This window comes from Diabrotica undecimpunctata, chromosome 2 (assembly GCF_040954645.1).
Source record: "Diabrotica undecimpunctata isolate CICGRU chromosome 2, icDiaUnde3, whole genome shotgun sequence".
NCBI lineage: Eukaryota > Metazoa > Arthropoda > Insecta > Coleoptera > Chrysomelidae > Diabrotica > Diabrotica undecimpunctata.
The window spans coordinates 109,794,873-109,817,223 of record NC_092804.1 but is presented as its reverse complement, the minus strand read 5'-3'; the positions used below and the strand labels follow the sequence as shown (position 1 = coordinate 109,817,223).

The 22,351-nt window shown below is 31.5% G+C and overlaps 1 protein-coding gene across 2 annotated transcripts in view; it reads left to right on the top strand.

Annotated features, from left to right (window-relative positions):
• LOC140434772 (PDF receptor-like) overlaps positions 1-22,351 on the top strand; it is a 1,054,707-nt gene that overhangs the window by 778,034 nt on the left and 254,322 nt on the right. For both annotated transcript variants that reach the window (XM_072523274.1, XM_072523273.1), the window contains exon 5: positions 10,423-10,574. In XM_072523274.1, coding sequence (XP_072379375.1) covers positions 10,423-10,574 — 152 coding nt within the window. The remainder of the gene's footprint in view (positions 1-10,422; positions 10,575-22,351) is intronic.

Genomic DNA, 22,351 nt, shown 5'->3' with positions numbered 1-22,351 from the left:
AAATTAAATGATGCCGGTACAAGAATTATTAGTTATTGATTCGGGAAACATACTTCAAACTATCCTGTATTGCTGATGTTGGGTGATCTTCGGTTTTTATTGTAACTGTTTGATAATTAGCGGAAAAGTGTGTTGAGGGGAGATATGTTAGCAAATGAAATAGGAATAAGGTAAATGTGATTGTTTGTTAAATGAAAATGATGTTTTTATATTATTTAAATTAATAAAAGTTATTTACATTTATTGAAGAGATATATTTTAGAAATGTGTGTTATTTTATTAAAATTTTTACAATAAAAGAACAGTTGTACGACAATGAATGAAATTAGATGTACAATTTTGTGGGTGGGCAATTTCTGTAACTTGTAATTATTAAATGTTTGATAAAGTGAATTTGATTTCTTTTTTGGCAGAAAATTGTGATATGTTAAAATTTCAAAAAAGGAAAAAATTTGCCGAATATAAGACTTACCATTAAATTTTGACGTGTTTTAAAAAAAAAATATTTTTTTGCAAACTTTCTAAGATTACATATTTTGTAACAGACTGATATATTATTTATTTAAATAAATAGTTTTTTAACATTAACAATAAATACAAAAAGTAATTAATTCGTTATCTTACCTACACGTATACTTAGGAATTTGATAAACTGATCTTATAATTTAAATTGTTGATTACCGTTTTGTCGTGACAAATTTTGGTTTTTTGGTTAATTAGTTTTATTTTTATTTTTTATTTATATATATATATATATATATATATATTATAAATATTTAAAATGACTGAAGAAGCAGTTAAAGCCCTGAATGTCAAACACTGTAATGCCAAGCAATCTTTAACGACATATGAAAATTTTAAATACAATCCTGAAACAGAGTTTTAAGCTTGAAAAAACGGCTTGGCTCAGACCATAAAAAAGATTCGGGAAAAGTTTGAAATCGTTCAAACGAAATTAGAAATATTACTTAAAGAATCGGACGAACTTAATAATTATCATATCCAATTTAAGAAACAATATTATAGAACGCACGCAGTCACCGCAAATTTTTTGTATGGTTGGATTACGAAAAAATTAAAATCAAAGTCAACAGAGAGAAATTCAATCGGCAAACAATATTGCACTAACCGCTCCTACAGCAAATCATTTTGCAAGAAATTTCCCAGCAGCATCTCTTCCAAGTATTCCTTTGCCTAGGTTTAATGGCACTATAGACACGTGTTAAGACTTTGATTTATTTAATTCATTAATTCATAAAGATAATGACATACCTTCCGTAAGAAAACTATTTTATTTAAAAAGTTGTTTAGCAGGAGAAGCTGCGGACATATCTCCTATCGAATCGTCTGCTCAAAATTATGATGTCGCGCGGAATTTGTTACAAGAACGCTATGACAACCAAAAATTCATTCGAGATAGTTATATCAAATCGCTAACTGACACGCCGTGCATCTCAACAGAATCTTCAACTCGCGCATTCTTTGATCATATTCAAAAATATTTAAGGTCGTTAAAAAATCTTGGTAAACCCATGGACTCATGGGCTTCTTTTCTCGTCATTTTATTTAAAAACAAATTCACTAATAGTCTCCGCGAACGGTGAGAGGATAGTACTAACGAATCGCATAATCCAACAATAAAACAAACAATGTCGTTTTTAAATAGATATCAAAAATCCTCCACCTTATAAATCCAAATCGTCGAATATGGCTCCGCATTCGCGAAATCAACTAATATACTGCAACTGCTTCACAAAATAGTTGTATTTTTTGAGGGTGAGCATTATGTTAATTCCTGCCGTTAAATTTCATCGTTATCCCCTGTTGAACTTTATGAAGTTGTTAAAAAAGGTGGATGCTGTATTAATTGCTTACGCAAAAATCATCACGCCTTACAACGTATCGCTTCCAACTGTCGCACTTGTCATCAAAAACACAATAGTTTTTTACATTTCGATAAACCAAAAAAAGCTTCGAATAATAATAGAAATACACACACGGATACACCTAGTGCTAGCGTAAATTTGCACGCTCATGTATCCACGGAAGTATTATTCTGCCCTACTAAGAAAGAACCCCGTATCTCCAAAATTTGAAAAATTGAGATATTTGCACCATATGAATAATTATGATTTATATAACCTAATTACATAGAGAAAAACTCGTATTTTACATTTCTAAATATTTTCTGAAAGAAAATATTTTCTCCGTAAACGCCAAAAATGACTATTATGCTTAATATAAACCTGGCATTTAACGCTTCATAGTAAAAACCTGGTATATGCTTAGCAGTTACGGGTTTTTAACGTAGGATAAAACGATATGCGAGGTCTTTTCTAAGAAATAGAGCAATGCCGCTAATAGCGTCGTCAGTACAATGTTTTAACTAAGCTTTGTGTAGTTATTAGTGTTGTTATTAACGGCAAAAGGCGGAAAATAATTCGTTTGGTATAAGTTTACATTTTTATAATACATTTTTATTATATTAGATGCAACCTTAATCCTTTTTTTAATTTCAAATGTTTGAATTCTTTGACAATTGCTTTTTTAGCAAAATCACAGAAAATATTTTTTTGTAATTAACGTATGTTGTGTCATTATAATATGTACTACAGGGTGTTTAATTAACAATTGGTAATATTTTAAGTGTAGAATCTTGAGCTCTAAATATTAACCTATAACACAAATCACTTAGATAAAATATGGCTCGTTACTGACAGGGTATTTTGCTTGTATGGTTGTTCGTTTTTTGATATGTTTATTTTTATATACATATAGGCCTTTATATAAATAGTTCTTTAGAACTATTATTTATTAGATATGTCTTCGAGGGCAAAAACAATGATTGCAATGGCGCAACAGGTAACTGAATTGGACCCAACGTCGGATTCCTATATTTACACAGAAGATGATATTCAGCTAAGTGTTCTGGAATAATTACCTTATCCTTTAACTTGTTCCACAGGAGAAAAAGACAAAGTTGTAGTGGTTGAAGTACTACTGAAAATGATAATGTGGAATTAATCATGTTTACCAATGATATAGATCTTGGCATAAATAATAATAAAAACATATTAGATAAACCTACTGGTATTACATTTAACGGTAATATTTTAATAACAACAGACCAGCCTATTGCAAGTAACGGTAAGTCGATTACTTAAGTTCTATATAAAACGGTTATACATTTATATGTCCACAAGAAGTAAATTAATCAAATTAATCAACAACAGACAGCACTATTGAAACTAGTCAAAAACACCAAATGATGTAGAAAATGAGCCACCAACAGATGTAGATCAAGGTTTGTGTAATTTCTCTATAACTCATGATTTTTTTTCTAATACCCATTTTTAAGTTCTATATAAAACGGTTATACATTTATATGTCCACAAGAAGTAAATTAATCAAATTAATCAACAACAGACAGCACTATTGAAACTAGTCAAAAAACACCAAATGATGTAGAAAATGAGCTACCAACAGATGTAGATCAAGGTTTGTGTAATTTCTCTATAACTCATGATTTTTTTTCTAATAGCCATTTTTTTTTGTAGGTGGACCAATTTTAACAAAAAAGGGAAAAATTAGTAAAAGAAAAAGAATTTTGACCTATTTAATTTAATTTTAGGCAATGTACAAAAACTTTCCAGAAACTCCTCCTGATATGAAATGTTCATACGAAGTTTATAGAAAGGTAATTAAAAGTAAAAACATCTCATTTACAAAATTGGGGCACCAGGAATGTGATCTTTGTAAAGGATTTCAATTACACGAAAACTCACAAAAAATTGATACAACTTTAGACAAAAATTGTGAAGTTTGCCAGAAATGGGAAATACACATTAAAAGAGCAAACCGGTCTAGAGAACTATATAGACAAGATTGTGAAGCAGTTCCTGAACCAAGTACGGTAAGAGTTTCAGCAGATCTCGAAAAAGTAATAATGCTTCCTGGCATTGATGTGTTCAAAAAGGTTTTATTTACCCAAAGAATAGTGGTGTATAACGAAAGTTTTGTACCATTGGGAATATTGGGAAAAAATAATTAAGCCCTTTGCAGCATTATGGCATAAAGCAACATCAGGTAGAAGCAAGGAAGCGATTATTAGTACTTTTTATTCATTTCTGTTGCACTATCAATATGCAGAGCATTTTGTATTGTGGGTAGATAATTGTTCCTCACAAAACGAAAATTGGGAATTTTTTTCCTTTTTTAATATATATAATAAATTCCAATAAAATTGTAGCTCAGGATATAACTATAAATTATTTTGAACCGGGCCATATATTTATGTCCGCCGATAGTTTCAACCACCAACCACCAAGAACAAATATTAAAAAACTTATACCGGCGAACCGCCATCAATTTTGGGAAGAACTGCCAACTTCCGATTAATAATAATTTTCATTTTGTATTTTTAAATGAACGTTTTTCGTAAATACTTACGTTTTATTTAACAAATGTTCATAAAAATATTATTAAAATATTTAAATATTTTGCCTTTCGAGGCAGTTATATAAATTTTATAATATTAACATAGTTAAAACCAAGCTTAAGACAAATTTGGATAATACGTGGTTTTATCTAAGTAAACTTGACATAATTCTTAGGTTTGTTAATCCGTATGTCGCATATCTCATGTCCATGTGGTAATTTTGCAATTTTTTTTTGAAAAAAGTTAACTACGATGCTACACACTCTACCCTAAATGATTTTATGTTATTATTATACCAAAAGCACAAGGAAACTATCTTATATATACTTATATAATAAAGGACTCTATCGTAAAGAGTCGCGGAAAATCCAAAACTTGTCGAGTATTTTTGAACGCTGGTTCTCAAGCATATTTTATTACCGAATCCGTGGCTCAATTTTTGAATCTAGAACAAGAGTCCGTCAATATCACAGTTTCCGGGGTAGATGATTTATCGACTAAAATAACATATTCTGTGCATGCCACAATCAAATCGCTTTTTAGCAAATTTCAAAAAACTATTGAATTTTTGATTTTATCACAAAACAATGCCGTCGATTAAATAAATAATTCGTCTCGATTGCAAAATATTTCGTGTCATCTTTCATTCACGCCTGAGAAATGAAAGAAATTCCAAGCATCAAAGTTTTGTCACCGGAAGAAAAAGCATGCAAAGAGCATTACAAATGTCACACTACTCGGAATGTTAATGGTAGGTACATCGTAAGTTTGGCATTTAATGACAAAACATTATAAATTAGGTGATTCTCATAATAGCGCGTTAAAACGTTTTTATTCGATAGAAAATTGTTTTAGCAAAGATCCTGTTTTACAACTGGACTATTCTGCTTTTTTAACTGAGTATGAGAAATTAACTCACATGTCGTATACAAATGACGTAAATGGTCAATATATTATATTTTATCTTTAATAAGTATCAATGATACATTTATGGTCGGTCCCAAGCTACAGGATGACATATTTGTCCTTCTTCTTCATTATCGTCAACATATATTCGTATTGGCAGCCGACTCAAAACAATGTATCGCCAAATTCTCGTAAATTTTGTTCCGTAAAAAAATCCAGACGAGCCAATAAAAACGTACATTCTTAATACCGTTACGTAAGATACCGACTTAGCATTATATTTGACAAGTCGGACTTTTAAGCAATTAGCTTAAGATGACGGTTTTGCGCATCCTCTCGCAGCTATTACATTAAACAGAGACTTTTACGTCGATAATCTTCTCACTGGTGGAAAGAGAAGCATCCGCCTTGCGAGAAGATTTTATCGCATTGTTAAAAAAAGGGGCATCACATTGTTTCTTCTTCAAAAACGGGCATTAACTGATAGCTCTTTAAGTTAATGAAAATAAACACGCTGAGAGTACTCACATTGTCTCTAAATCCCGATGCCACCATCAAGGCATTAGGAATTTAATGGAATTCTGGCGAAGTTACTCTGCTTTATAGCTCGAGCATCTCAACTATCGACACTGTAACGAAACACTCTATTTTCTCGTAAATCGCAAAATTGTTTGATCCGCTAGGATTGTTGGTCCCAGTTATCGTATACGCAAAAATAATTGTGCAAATGTGCTGGAAATCAGGAACCTGGGATAAATCACTTTCACTCGAAATTCACGATTAATATTTTATGGCTGTCATTTCAGGCTCAATTAAAACATTTAAAATTTTCTCGTTGTATTGAAATACTAAATTCCGTCAATATCCAAATTCATGAATATTGCGATGCCAGCGAAAACGCTTACGGCGCTTGTCTTTATTGTCGTTGTGTTGATGCCGAGAAAAATATTTTTGTGCGATTGATTTGTGCAAAATCTCATGTAGCCACCATCAGCTCAATATCGTTACCGCGATTGGAGTTATGCGGCGCGTTACCTTTAGCTCGGCTCTATGCGACGCTTCAGCATGTTACTGGAGGTCATCGGTACTTATTTTTGGTTGGACTCGATAATCACTCTTCAGTGGATAAATACCCAGCCGTATCTTCTTCGCACGTTAGTCGCCAACCGGGTTCGGAAAATACAAAGTTTAACTAGTTGGTGTAATTGGCAACACGTTTGCTCGTTAGGCAACCCGGCAGATTTTTTTTACGCGCAGTCAGCTTCCCTCAGAATTGTTAGAAAATAATATTTGGCAAATCGGTTTGTCTTGGCTATCTCGAATCCAATCTTCATGACCAAAAGGGATTTTGGATTCGATCGAAATTTACGAATAAAAAATGGTTAAGGTCTCAATCAATAAATTGTAAGCAAGTTGTGCTGAATAATACTAATATGTTGGAAAAATATAGTTTGATGCATAAATTAATTCGAATGATTGCATATGTTTGTCTATTTATTTTTAACGTCAAGTAGAAGGGAAAAGATAAGCGCAATTTAAACGAGCTAAATGCTAAAGAGTTGGTCGATTCGCAGTCTTTAATAATTAAGATAACACAATTCTCGAAATTTTCAAAAGCAATTATTTCTAAGGTAAATTGGTGCCTTTGAATCCATTCCTAGATAACAACAGAATCTTAAGAGTTGGTGGTAGGCTTAATCGATCCTCGTTATCTGAGTCGCAAAAACATTCAATTTTGCTGCCAGCTAATCACTACATTACTCGATTATACGTGAAGAACACGTAAAGTTTGGCCGTTAGACGGACGTAATATAACTCAAAAAATTTTACATCGATACATCCCTTGTTTTTGCGTAGAACCTCATATATATATATATATATATATATATATATATATATATATATATATATATATATATATATATATTTGTTCTGTCTGTCCGTCTATCCGTCTGTCCGTAATTAAATCCCCAGTTGGTTAGAATAGGGCTTGTGATGCGTTAAATGAAAGGCTAGGAGACATCAATTATATTAAGAAAAAACGAACAACGTAACTACCAAAAGGACGTATACATTATCCTTGTTATTACTAAACGTATAATATATATATATATATATATATATATATATATTGCTTATTTGTGAAAGGGAAAACCCATGCGCCGGCATTTTATCATATATCAGTTGTTATTTTTCTGATTTGGAGCGTTTGATGCGATATATGAAAGGGAAAGGGAAAGGGATAATGATTATACTAAAAGAAATGGAACAGACAAGGCGGCTATCAAAAGTGCACTACACCTTATCTTTTTTATTAATTAACTTATGACATACGAGATATCATATGACTCTATGGATAATAATAAATACACTATAAGGTAAGTTTGCTTTATGTACCTGAAGAAGACTAATTACAAAATAAACAACTGAACGAATTCTAACATTCGATATAGCAAATAAAAGAGGAGAGATAATAACGAATATATTAAGATAGAAAAAATCAGTTTTTGATGTTACCACTCGAGGAGAATCGATGATGACTATTAGACCGAAGTCTGTTTGTTAGTAACTGGCAAACACGATACTATAGATTATTATTTGTAGTGTACCGTTTTGTGCGTCCTAAAACGTTTTCTTTTTCATGTTTTATGTGCAGTCATAATATCAAAATAAATCTGCATAAAATATTTTTGGCTTGACAAAACAAAAGCATTTTAGTGGAACATCATACGTTCAAGCATCCCAATGCGTAAGAGTCGGGTCACATTCTTGTATATAATTAATAATATATTATAATTTAGTGAGTGGAATGGGTTTAATATTTAAGGGCTGATTAAACTGGGGCTTTAAACTGATCAGATTTAATCCAGAGCAATTACAATAAATCGGGAAAAAATCTTAAGATAATCAGAGCGCTATTTGGAACTTGGTGGGAAGCGGATCCTAATAACATATTAATCATTTATAAAGATTTAGTGAGATCACATCAAGACTATGCTAATAGTATTATAACACCTGGAAATAAAACGATAATATAAAAATTGGATTCAATACAATTTCAAGCGTTAAAAATTGTAACTTGTATGCATTCAACTCCTACAAATGCATTATTATCTGAATGTGGAGCAATGGTTCTAAAATATAGAAGAAAAATTCTTTTTATGAAAACGTTTTTTAAAATTCAAGAACTAAAGGGTTATCCATTAGCGAAAATAATTATTAATATTTCAAATTACTGTACATCAAAAATGGGTTATTGGAAAAATAGACAACATCTATACTTAATAGAAGCTATATTAATTACCAAAATGTAATAATAAATATTAAACAATCAGAAATAAGTCGTATTTATGAAACAAAACTAAAATATGTAGTGAAACCAACCAATATTATATCATCTAACGTCACCAAAGTCTGATTGGGGAATCTATTGCAACTGGCTAAAAGTCTATGCCATTAAAAAAAAGAAACGTTACCAAAACAGAGCAACGAAAGGTTTATACTGAAATTTGTAAAAACTATCATACATCATACATGGCTATATACTGATGGTTCAGTGGACCCCCCATACTAAATACTCAATACTATTATATACCCTTCTGTAGAGTATAATTTTTTTGTCAAGTTATTCAGTCATACTCAAATTTGCAATGCTGAAATAACCGCAATAAATAAAACAGTATCAATTTTCATAGAAAAAATATTGAAATAAGAAGCAATCACTTTTACACTCAAAGCACTATTCAAAAAATTAATAATAAAACTTCAAAATATTGAAAGAATTTTCTGAATTTTCCAGTTTTCCAAAATAGTGCAATTAGCAAACTTACAACATGTGATTCTTAAATGTCCTATTAACACTATGCAAAATTTTGATTTATATAATGAACTAGCTAAAAATAGGTGCTTAACACTTATATCTCTTACAACCCTTTTTGATAACCCACAGATGGTTGTTATTAAACTCTTAATACATTTCTTGAATATTCACAAGATAAAGATATAAGAAAAATGAAATATTAAATGAATGGATAAAGTAAATAAATATATAATAATAAATAATTTAAACAAAATAATAAAAAATTACATAGGTAAGTCAAATCAAATCTAGGTAAAGTAACAACACAACGATTTGTTTCTAGATAAACATTCTCTAATCGCCTACGTTCTTCACTATACGTATCGGAGGCAACATTTAGGTATTATTTAATGCTCGGCAGTTACCACTGAGGCAGAAAAGCTTTTACCACTGTTCTGTTTGTCCCATACTTACTTCAAATTGTAGGTGAATAAGAAATTTTTTCTTTATTCCGCGCCGATGAGCTGGCCAAAAAATCAAGTAGGTGGAGGCCAATAAACAAAAGAAGAAGAAGAAGAAGAAAAATAATTTTTTTTTAACAAATAAATTGTACTTGGTCTGGCAGTAAAGGTTTGTCGTATCGATCTGGTCATTAAATGTTAAGAAAGACGTCTACAAAACAGTGGAAAAATATTAGCATATAGCTAAAAAATGAAGGATACACTATCATTGTATAGGTATATAAACTCGTTTCCAAAAGCATTCCTCACCTTTTATGCTCAGTTAGAAAATTATATAAGTCTTTTGTGATAATATTGAAATTAGATCATGGACTCTTTTTTGTCCATTTATATTAAATTAAAATTACAGACTACTTTTAATTAAAATATAAAATTAAAATTACAGAACCGGTTTTATGTACTCATGAATTGAAATAAGGATTCCTCTTTTAACACTTATCTCTTTTCTTTTGATGGAAAGGTTTATGATTTATTTTTTACCTTTGGGGAGATGCAAACACAATTGCAAATGCAAATGCAAATTTATATCAGTCTATGTTAAACTTCTGTCTTCTGGTTTTCACACAAAACTTTTTTAATACAATTAATAAATTTACATTAAAAAAATAATTCTTATTGATCATCTTAAAATCCACAACATATCTCGACATAATCTATTTAACAACAAACTACATGTTGTACTATAAACACGTAAAGAGTTCATATTAAAACATTATCTTATTTTTCTATTTATAAATTGGATACTTAAATTGTTACAGGTATTGCATACAAATACTGCAGTCCAGCAGGAACATGGGAAACAAAGAACTTTTCAAATATGAGTTTTACACATTACGACAATTGTTTTTTGTCACAGTTACAAGATTTAATGAAAATGTGTAATGAATTTGGAGATACGACCTGTCAACAGGTAAGCAAGGTTTTGTATTCATAAAAATATTAAATACTAAAATTTATTATTTTTATTGAAAATGTTTAAATTAAGACTTACTATTAGAATAAGTAAAATTTAACCTAATTTTATAAAAAGTGGTATAAGATATAATATATTGTTCTCAAGCCATTTTCTTGTGGCATTTTAAAGTAATTACTATTTTAATGAGAATAAGCCACAATTGAAGTTTAAAGTAAGTTCACTGACGTTTCAATTTCCACTTCGGAAATCGTTCTCAAAATACAAAGACTAATAAATTGAACAAAAAAAAAATAAAAAATTCTTTTAATAATTTCATTTTATCTGATTATATATATATATATATATATATATATATATATATATATATATATATATTTATATTATATGATTATATTATCTTACAAACTATTATTAAGAAATAATATATAAGATAAAAGCAATAGCCTAGATTCAAATAAATAACAAACTGTCTTATTGAAATGATAAGAAGCAATAAATATTTAAATAACGACACAAACAAAAAACCATTAACTATTAGACCTAGTATATATCTTAAATCCGTTTTGTTCTTATACTTAGCTCTAATGGTATACCGCTTAGCTCTGGCACTTGATCGAGAGACGTTGGTACTAAACCATGTCCTTTTCCTAATTAAACTCTAATTTCACTAGTTGGTCGAGTGATTCATCGTTTGAAGGCGAAGTGTGGAAAGACGTATGAAAATCCAGTGTCGTACACTCACTTTTATTTCAACGTTAATTATATTATATCGTTTAAATATTATTGTTCAAAATAGGCCACAATATATTTATCTGCAGGTTTTGACTGAAGTTTTCATCTCTATATCCAAAGACCGTTTTCAAAGATATAAATTATAGTTATATTTATTTTATTTGTCTAATATTATATATTCATATATTCTTATATTATTTTTTTTTCTTAACTTTAAAAACGATCTCTGGAATAGAGATCCAAACGTCAGTAAAATAAGCATGTAAATAGATGTATTGTGACTTATTTCTAACATTCTCCCTAAAAATACGGAGAGCGACAAGCAAAAAGCCACAGAAAAATAAATATTACTATAATTTGTATATTTGAAAACGATCTCTTTATATAGAGATCGAAACATCAGTAAATTAAACCTATAAATAAATATTTTATGGCCTATTCCCTACAGTCTCCTAAAAATACAGAATGCCAAAAACAAAAAGCTATAAAAAGAATTAATTTTGCAGAAAGCTTACTGATGCCACCCGGCTGTCGCGGAAGTTACGCTAAAACGTGTTTTGACGTGACCCGTCCTTAAAGAGTTACACAATGAAATTTTTTTAAAAAAAATTTAAGACAGTTTCCACACCACCCCAAAGGTATGTCTTGTGGCGCGTTACTTTTTTTTAAATGAGTGTTCGCCAAGAGCCATATTGTCCCATTAAATAAAATGAACAAAACACTTAAACAGTATAAAACAACACAAAATAAAATCCTATAAAACAAAATAAAATTCTATAAAAACAAAATAAAAATAGTTTTTATGTAACAAAACATTGTACTATTCTATTTAAACACAAACACTATAAACACTTACTATGTTCTGCTCGTTTTTTTTTTGCTTTTGGTTTTTTTATGCTGATGTTCCTACTAAACTATTAGAAAATATTATTTGCAGTCTAAATCTGAATATGTAGTGCTGCTATCGCTGTCATTATCTTTACCTGGTGTAATTATAATTGGCTCTAGTAAAACTTCGACATGAGTGTCAAGTTCCCACATACGATGTTCTTCTTTAATTATGTGGCCCATACATTTAGCCCAAGTCTCTGGAGTTACATGGAGGATTGCTTGAATTAGAAGTTCCTTAACTTCGTTTAATTTGAACGTTTTGTTATTGCGTGCTACTTCTCCTTTGACTTGCGCCCAGATAAGTTCAATGGGGTTAAGTTCGCAATGATAAGGTGGTAGACGTAGAACTTTGACACCATAATCTTCTGCAGTTTCATCCACAGCATATTTAAGATATTCACTTTTCCTTAACCGTGCAATGTCAAGTAGCTGAATTTTGAGCATTGATTCTTCGTATGCAATCTCCTTTTCTGTAAGCTATTCTTGAATTCTCCCTTTCCGCCATGCCGTAACAACCACAGACCCAGATTCAATTCAGATACAATTTTGGTAAGATTCTCTTAAACCAGCGCTCAAATACTTCGGAAATCATTTCTTCATAATAATCACCTATATTTTCGACTCAAATTGAAGTAAACCATCATCAAGGAACCCTGTACCACTTCCTACATGGGTGATGATTAAACGCCGTCCCTTTCCTGATGGAGCTTTTACTCCTGTAGACCAGCCTTCTATAAATGCTTCGCGTTTACTTTTGACATTTAAATCTTGCCAAACTTTTTCAACTGTATGACCTTCGTTAATCTAGGTTTCATCCAAATAATATATTTTGCGCCCAGTGCTGCGAATTTTTCGTATTTCTTTTAAATATTTTCTTCTTTACAGAATAATTTCATTATTTTCTAATAGCATACTTTTTCTGTTGCGTTTTACATATCGAAAGTTGATTTCGCGCATGGTCCTGATTAAGACTCTACGAGATATCTTGGGCAAGGAGTCATCGTTTTCGAGCTCTTGAGAAATTTTTTTCAGTTTTGCAATTTCACTAGCCTTTACCTTTATCTTTAGTTTAGTTTTACCTTTTTCTTCCTTTTTATTTTCCCATGTATTTTTAAGTACACGATAAATAGAGGTAACGGAAACTTTTGTTAAACTGCTACAAATGTCGACCGCTGGGCTAACATTTAATGCCATTTTTCTGCCGATAATTCTTTCATAAACGTTTCGTATCATTACCTTCTACGCGGACGTTAAAATTTTCCGTCTCTTTTGTGGCTTTTCATTTTTGGAATTAACATCAGAATTTTGCTATCTTCTCTTGGAACAACTCGGTTTTTCGTCCATTGTATTTCAATAATCACAGAATATAACTAAAAATTTACTATAAAACGACATAAAACTATAACACTCTTATTTTCAATAACACGTTTTATCAATACTACAATACAGTATTGATAAAACAGTATTGACAACAATAAGTTTACAAACTTATCACATAAAATATACTCACAAAATGCAACTCATGCACTACCCATAGAAACGCCAATGTAAATGAACCATCGGTTATGTCTTGATGGGCATTTCTTCGGCGAAAAAATAATAAAAACTAGTTTTACAGCTCGGAATTATAAATCAATAAATAATTTCAACGTTGCCAAACGATTGAAAAATAATGTTTTAAAATATCGATTTTTATTTTATAAATTTAAATATGTAACGAAACGGAACATATAAATAAAATTTATTTCATTACAATTTTCTGCTTAATTTTTACTACTGAAGAAATCATGTTTTTTGGTATTTTCATATTGTCTAAAAATAATCGCTGCGTGGAAGAATACAGGTTTTGTATGACCATAATTACTACTTGTGAACAAGAATTAGCTACACTGTAAGACAACTTCTGGTCAAGTCTACTATAGAGAAGCACAAATAAATATACTACTTTATATCGTCAGTTGACAAGTAAAACTCACTATGTACAAAAATGATCGAAATTGACAGTGTATCACCAAATGCATTGATGGTGAAAGATCTTTGCCTGGAAAAAGTCACTAGCTACAAACATCGTTTCAACACAGACTTTCAATTTAAGACATTTCATTATTTGCAAATTTTAATAAGATCCCGGCAGGTAAAAGTCATGATTGCATGCTATTTTGTGGATTATGTTAGTTCAGTTAATTCACTTAATCAGTATTTATTGTTGTTTGCCATTTTGAAGTTGTAATAATTACTTTAATAAGTGAAAATTTGTGTAAAACTTATTTTCATTTCTTCTTTCCCTTATTGAGTGTACCTTCTATTATAGCTTGAGTTTTTAGACAATATTTCGGCAGGTTAAATTCATTATTTACATTTTTCTTAAAAACTTCAAAAGTACCCAATATTTTAATAAAAACTATAAGATAGCTTAGCTTAAATGATAGCCTAAATAATTTCTCAAAATCATTACCTTCTGTTCTAACATTGATTCAAAATTGGATTTTTTACATTAGAATATGCTTTAAAACTCCAATATCTCAATAAATTACAATTAAGCAAACGGGTAGTTATCGAGGGCCGCTGTGTACATTTAAATTTGAGGATAGCATAGATAAAACTATGAAATCACTCTTCTAAATTGAGGATTTCTACTATACTACCATAAAATTCGTTACTAAAACTTTCTGACCGATAGTTTAAGAATTTGTCTGGGCTAAATATTTGTTTTAGGAGGGATATATGTCTCTTGTCACGAAGACTTACACATTCACCAAGCTGCTTTCAAGCAGTTGCTCCCTGCTTATTTGCACTTCTATAGTCTGTATTATAGTTTATTCACTCTACTAGCAATATAGAGGTTTTTTCCTGAATTTATAGTGTTCAGTCAACACTAATGTGATTTGTTCCAGCAACTTTTGGGTCTGAGTTCTTACAAGATCGTTCGTGATATCGCATAATAGTTATATCATAACTTTTAAGCAATGTGATGCTGCAAGAAACAAACAATAAGAATACTGTTAAACATAAAAAAATGGAATGAAAAGTTTATAGGAAAAAATTGTTTGCAAAAAAAAAAAAGAATGGTAACTCACGAAAACATTTTGAATTTTTCTAGTTTAATCGTTTTTCTATCAGTTATGATTGTGAAATATTTATTATTGCTGCTATAAATAAAAATTTAATTTCGTCAGTTAAATATTTCGACACAGATGAAAATGAAAAAATCATAAAACTATTTACTAAAGTTCAGTAGTTTAGAAAGTAAAAGAAAGAAAGAAAAAAAGTATTAAGGAAAGTTTCCTGTTTCCTTAATACCAAAGTAATTAAAAACAATATAATGCTATAGTTTTATCAAAAACAAAAACTAAGTAAAACTAGCTAGTGCAAATACGGCGAAACACCGAATTTAAAAGCTCGATCGTTACTGACAATGTTAAAGTTTACGCTTATTTTCTAGTCAAAGCATGAAACTTGTTTCAATAAGGTGAGGCTTATAAAAAGCTATATAGTGAAGTTAATTTACTGGCAAAATTAATATTGGGTGTAGAATGTGACAAAATATTTACTTTAAATTTTTTATTAATTCCTGTTATGAATCACATCTGTGTAAATATAAACAATTTAGGTACTATTATTACAGAAAATAAACCAGTTTTGTCTTGTTTTCTTTGTGTCAACTCTTCACTCACTTTTACTTTCTTTGAATCCTTTTCCAATTTACACATTTTATTCTCATCTAGGCTCAAGTTTTCTGATCAATCACAGGCATATATTTTTCTTGAATTACTTTTCCTATTATTCTTTCCCTCCTTCCTCTTTTTCATTTGCTTTTCCAAACTCGTAATCTGGCTTGTTTAATCGCCATATTAATTTAACTTCTTTTCTTTAAAGTCTATGGATACATGTTTCTTTGTTAATTCATCCACTACGACTACCTTGTCGAGACTGATTTCTTGCATTATTACGCATTGCAACGAATGAAATTTCTTTCCAGCCCTTAAGTTAATTCGGATTTCTTCAATAATTGTTAAACGTTTCTTAGCACCCATCAAAGTTACTTCAAAAATCACACACTTGCTGCCAGGCTCTATCGAAGGCTTTACTCATGTCGAGAAATGCCGCTGCTGAATACATCTTCACCTTTCATGTCTTCCGCTTCATCTACGTTGATATATATATATATATATATATATATATATACATATATAATTTTAATTTTTTCCGTGTGCGGGTGGAATTTATTTTTTATCCTTACGTAATATTTTTGACAGCTTCCAGAACGTTAATTTATTCGGGTTTTAGTCCTGGATATAGATGTCTCAACTTTCGTTTCTGTGATTTTGTAGTTGCCTTTTTACTTCCCTATGTAGTTTGTTTGCGATCCTTTTATCTTCTTGGGTTTGTTTATGGTAGGCTTTTCTTCTACTTGGTCTACTTTTTTTTGTTAGTTTTTTAATTCTACAATAATGTCCTTTAATTTCCCTTTTTGTTTTGTTGTTTTTCCCCTTTGGAGCTAGCATCGATGGCATTTATTATTGTTTATTCTAATTTTACCACACAGTTTTCCAGTTATGTTATTTTGTTTAGTATGAGTATTGCACCGATGTTCATGCTTACAATTCGTTTGTGGGGCTGCAAAAAGTTAATATCTATTGCGCCTAGGGTCAGGACGATTGAATTATGGGTTGAATCACCTTTGTTTAATCCTAACCCAAGAGTAAGTTTTGTCATGGTTATGGGTTTAAGAATATCACAACAGATAAATGTAGGAGATGTTCAAAAAATGGTTTGCAAGGTCAAGTTTCGGCAGACAGCATGCTAAAATCAGCCAAACGTCTGTCCCAGGAACATCGAGCAAAGGCAAGAACATCCCAGGAAAAACTTTTCAAAAACGTTTAAACAACCAAAGTCAGTCGAAGTATTTCTAAACAACTTATACCTAAAACTACTTTTTCTTTTATATATAATGATAATTTATGCACTTTTTTTTAGTATCATCTAAAACTTTATCTTCTTCTAGTACTTCTGTTTCTTCTATTGGTCCTTTAAATTCTAAGGTACATTTCAATTCTAGTCCATTACTAGATGTTCATAATAATGATAATAGACCATATATTTCTATTTCTCTAGATAATGAGACAATCTCTACACTTCTTGATAGTGGCAGCAATGTTAGTATTATTGGTTTTCCTTCTTTATTTTTACTTAAAAAACTTAATTTAGCACTTAATTATGATGTTTCAGTTTAACTCACTACTGCTGATGGAAACATTCAGAGTACGTTGGGATATGTTTGGTTACCTGTTACTTTATTGAGTAAAACACGGTAAAAACTAAGCCTCTATGCCGACGACACAGCGATAGCGGCCAAACACAGAAATGTAGACATAGCGGTAAACAACTTACAAACAGCGCTAGATGACATAGAAGAATGGAGTTTAAAATGGAAAATCGCTATAAACTCCGAAAAGACACAGGCTGTACTTTTCAAAAAGAGGCACCAACAACCAGAAGAACAGGTAACTGTGCAAGACAATCCTATCGAGTGGAAAAGTGAAGCAAAATACCTCGGAGTAATCATGGACAAAGGCTTAACATTTAGCAAACATGTAGAAGCTACAGTACAAAAAGCCAACATGGCAAGAGCATCAATAAGAGGCCTAGCAGGAAGAAAAAGCAAACTTAGATTGAAAACAAAAATAAGATTAATAAATTGTATAATTCTTCCTATACTAACATATGCATCTCTCGCATGGGGACACATATGCAATACATCAAAAAAGAAAATACAAGCGGCACATAACAACAGCCTAAGAGAAGCAGTCAACGTACCGAGATACGTAGCAGAAAGATTTCTCTTTAGAGAACTACAACAAATCAGAGTGACCGACACAATGAAAGAAAAAGCTAGGACAAAGTTCGCGGAGATAGAGAACCACCCCAACCACATATTGCGAGAGATATTGAGGTATGACGCTTTCCACAGATGGAAGCACAAAAGACCCAAACAACAAATAGTAGAATAAAATCATAATACTAGAGAGAAAATCAACAATCACACCAGAGAGAAAACAAAACACCAGAGAGAAAACACTTCAAAAAACAACAACAACGCACAATGAAGATAGTTCGTAGCTCATAACCCTTGTGGACAATCGCAACGTACAGCGTGGACCCAGTAAATTTTATGTAGATAATTTATTATATAAATATGCACTAATTCTGATTTTATGTTTCAGGCATCCTACAAAAAAAAATCCAAAAAACAACAAAAAAACGGCTTCGGCCACCAAAAAAATCAAAAAACTACTAACAAAATCCGGCGCAAGCCACAAAAAAATATTAACAAAAACCACTAAAAACTCGGGCATGTAGGGCCCAACCCCTTGAGCACCAAGTCGCCGAACTGAGCCTAGCTCAGAGCGGAGACTTGAGGCCCAAGTAAGCAATTTTAGTTCGCGGATAAGCCACATTAAGATAACAGGAATATAGCGACAATGCGCTGTCCTGAGTTTTGAATTCGGTTAGGAAACCATGTTGGGGTTCTATTACCCAGGATCTCCACATGAAGAGCATTTGGCTGATAGTTGTGCCCCTATCGCGCATCAGAGTGCTATAGGGGGGAAAGGGATGGTCTGGAGCATTCGAGCGCGGTGGAGTGACTCCTGTTTTTACTCGAGTTAATACACCTCGCTCCAATGAATTGTTACACCCGAACGTAATTCTTAGGGGTGAACATTTCTCACAGGCTGGGTTTAATTAAATTGCTTGCTTGCTTGCACGGTAAAACTGAATTACTTAAAGTGTTAATAGTTAATTCTATTTTACATTAAATGATATTAGGTATGGATTTTATTCATTTGTTTCGACTTTATTTGGATTTCTTATATTTTTCATTTAAGGCTACAGATTTATCTACTTTTGTAGTAAATACTATTATTAGTTCTGAAAATCTTTCTGGCGTTCAGCAATCACAACTCCACTCTGTTATAAAGTTGTTTAAAGAAATAGGTCCTACAGATTCCATTAGCAGAACTCATCTATATACACATCATATAGATACTGCCAATGCTAAACCTATTACAGAGACACTATCCGTTGTCACCTCCTATACAGAAGGTTTTAAATGCTAGAGTGGATGAAATGCTAAAACTTAAAGTTATGGAACCCTTAACTACAAGTAACTACATAGTTTTCCAATGTCATTAATTGATACAATTATTTCTAAAGTGAGAGATGCTAAGTTTATTATCTTCTATTGATCCTAAACAGGCTTTTTATTAAATTCTTTTGGATGAAGAATCTAAATTAAAGACTTTAACACACTTTTTCTGTGCAAAATAGAGGTTTATTTTGTTTTAATGTTTTACCTTTCGGTCTTGATAATAGTGCTCAAGCTATGTGTAGAGTCATGGACTCAATTATAGTTCCTTTATTAGAACCTTATGTTTTCTATTAATTTGATGATATTATTGTTGTAACCCCAGATTTTGATACTCATATCAAAACTCTGAAAATGCTATTCAAGCGTTTGAAAGATGCAAATCTCACTGTTAATTTTGAAAAATGCATTATCTTTTAATATTTTTTCTCTTTATATTTTGATATTTGTCTAGTTATGATAAATATATTAATCTTATTTATTTGACAATACCCTAATTGTTTATATATTTCTATTATTTTACTTTGGGCACTTGCTTTTGATTTTGATACAATTAAAAGCCTCATTCAGCACTTTGTGTATGACAACATGATTTGTTGCATACATACATGGTGTTTTAGTTTTCCTAGGATGCATATATCTCTCTCTTTGTCCAATGGCGCTACAGCCCAATCGGGCCTTGGCCTCCTCCAAAACTATTCTTCCAACTTTGTCGGTCCCGCGCCGATCTTCTCCAGGTTCTCACGTCTAGCAAATTTTGCGCGTCCGCTGCCACTTCATCCTCCCATCTTTTCCGTGGCCTTCCTTTTGGTGTTGCGCCCTGCATTTAACCATCTAGAGCTCTTTTCGGCAATCTTTCTGTCTCCATTCTTACTACATGACTAGCTCAGCAAAGTCTCTGAAGCTTAACGAATTCTGAGATCGGCGTTTCTTTGAAGAGTTGGTAAAGTTTATGATTGTACATGGATCTCCATATTTCGTTTTCGTTAATAGGTCCAAATATCTTTATAAGGACTTTTCTTTCAAAGACTTCCAGTTTTCATTTTGTCTCTTCTGTCATCACCCATGTTTCGCATGCATAACATACTATTGGTCTGATTATAGTTTTGTAGACCCTGATTTTCGATCTCAAGTGTGTGTTTTTGGAGCGGAAAACATGATCAAGAGAGCTGTAATAATCTGATTAATTTTCTTTTCCTTTTTTAATATTCGTTTTTGGACGCCTAGATTGCACCTGTAATTAATTTCACACTGCAAAGTTATATTGCTTTGATTAATTTTTCTATGATTAGTCTTTTGGAAGCAGCAAATTTGAAGTGGAGTTGGCCTGGAGGTTTTACAACTGTAGCAACTGCACGTTTCCAGTCTTAAACGGCTACCTGTGCTTTTCTAACTGTGCTAAATTGAGAAAACAAATTCCAATATTCACTAGGTTGTATTATTGTGTCCTTTTTTCTAATTTTTGCTCAATCCTCCCGAATACCCTCTCGGGAGGAATAAAGGAGTTTCCAACCACAGGATAAGTAACAGTAATTTTTTTGCAACTTAACGTTTCATATAAAAATTTGCACAACATGCCAACCACAGTTATGTTTTTATTTTGGCCGAGACAACCATCGCAGAAAATCATTATTTCCTTTATTTCTGAAAAGTCTTTATTTCTACGATGGTGGTATAAAATCGAGGCAATTTTATTAGATCATTTATATCTTTGGTGTTCATACGATGTATAAGCATACACCAAACCAGGATTTTGAACACTAGTAGATATTCTCTCATAGATAGTAAAATTGTAGAGGTAGAGTTGCCTGTTATAATAGGCAGCCTGGTCTGGAACACGTGGCAACATAAGCTTCTTTCGACAATCAGAAGAAAGTTTCAGTACAGAAGGCCCGTCGTCTTTTCTCAGCATGGAATAAAAAGTTTTTGCTTTCATTTTATGAACCGCATATTCAGCCATAACTTCAACCTTTCCTGGGTCCTGCAGACATCGTTTTTATTTGACATCTCAGACGAATGCATTGCGAACAAGCATCTGTTGCTGGAGTCCTGAAACTGATAATAAAATAATAGTTGAAAATATACAGGAGGTAACAATACTTTACCTGCAGCTTGTCAGTCACTGATTAGTTGTACTCTTTCCAGAGTTTTTTTGCTGTAGAATCACTTGGCATATAGTGTTTGGTGCTTTTATCCCTTGTATAATGGGACTCCACAAACTGTAGTGATTTTAAGAAATTTGAAACAGCCTCTTTTTTACCTTTAAATTGTTCAGTTTTTTTGTTACCTCCCCTTCGTTCTCTTGGAGACTGGAATTCTAAAAGATACCTCTTGCCAATATTTTGAACGCGGTATTTAGAAATACTCAAAATTGTAAGAAAAGCTTTGAAGCAAACCTGTACCATTCCCTCGAGACGAGTTGACACGAAATATTATATGGATACACAGCTTTTTCTCTCTACATTGTTATCGTCTTTCATAATATTTTGTTTTCTATTTTTTACTGGATGTATACTGGATGCTTCGTATGTTTTAAAATAAAATTATCTTGGTCCACCTTATTTGGTGTGTCATAAAAAGATGGATGGAAACGCCGCATATCTTGAAGTTTAAGTTTTGAACAATAGTTTTTAAATGAGTGCATGTTGGTAATAAGGGGAAGCCTTTTGCTGTGTGCCTGAAATAAATAAAAATAAAATTAATAATAAATAAACTCTTTGAATATTTAAAGCAAAAATTATTTATCTCAACATAACCTCAAAATAAACCTACCTATTTCGTTTCTTAATATTCCTCTTCCATTTATCTTTAACTACTCTTGTTTTCTTCGGTTTAGGATCCATTACTATTAACACTGTTAAAAACACTTATTAAAACAAAACCTGTATTACTTTTATTTAAACAGTAAACTTTTTAATGTTTGCAACAAAACGAATATAAGCATGAAATGTTAGGTTAGATTCTTTAAAACAAGGTACGGGCGAGTTTTGCGGCAGAATAT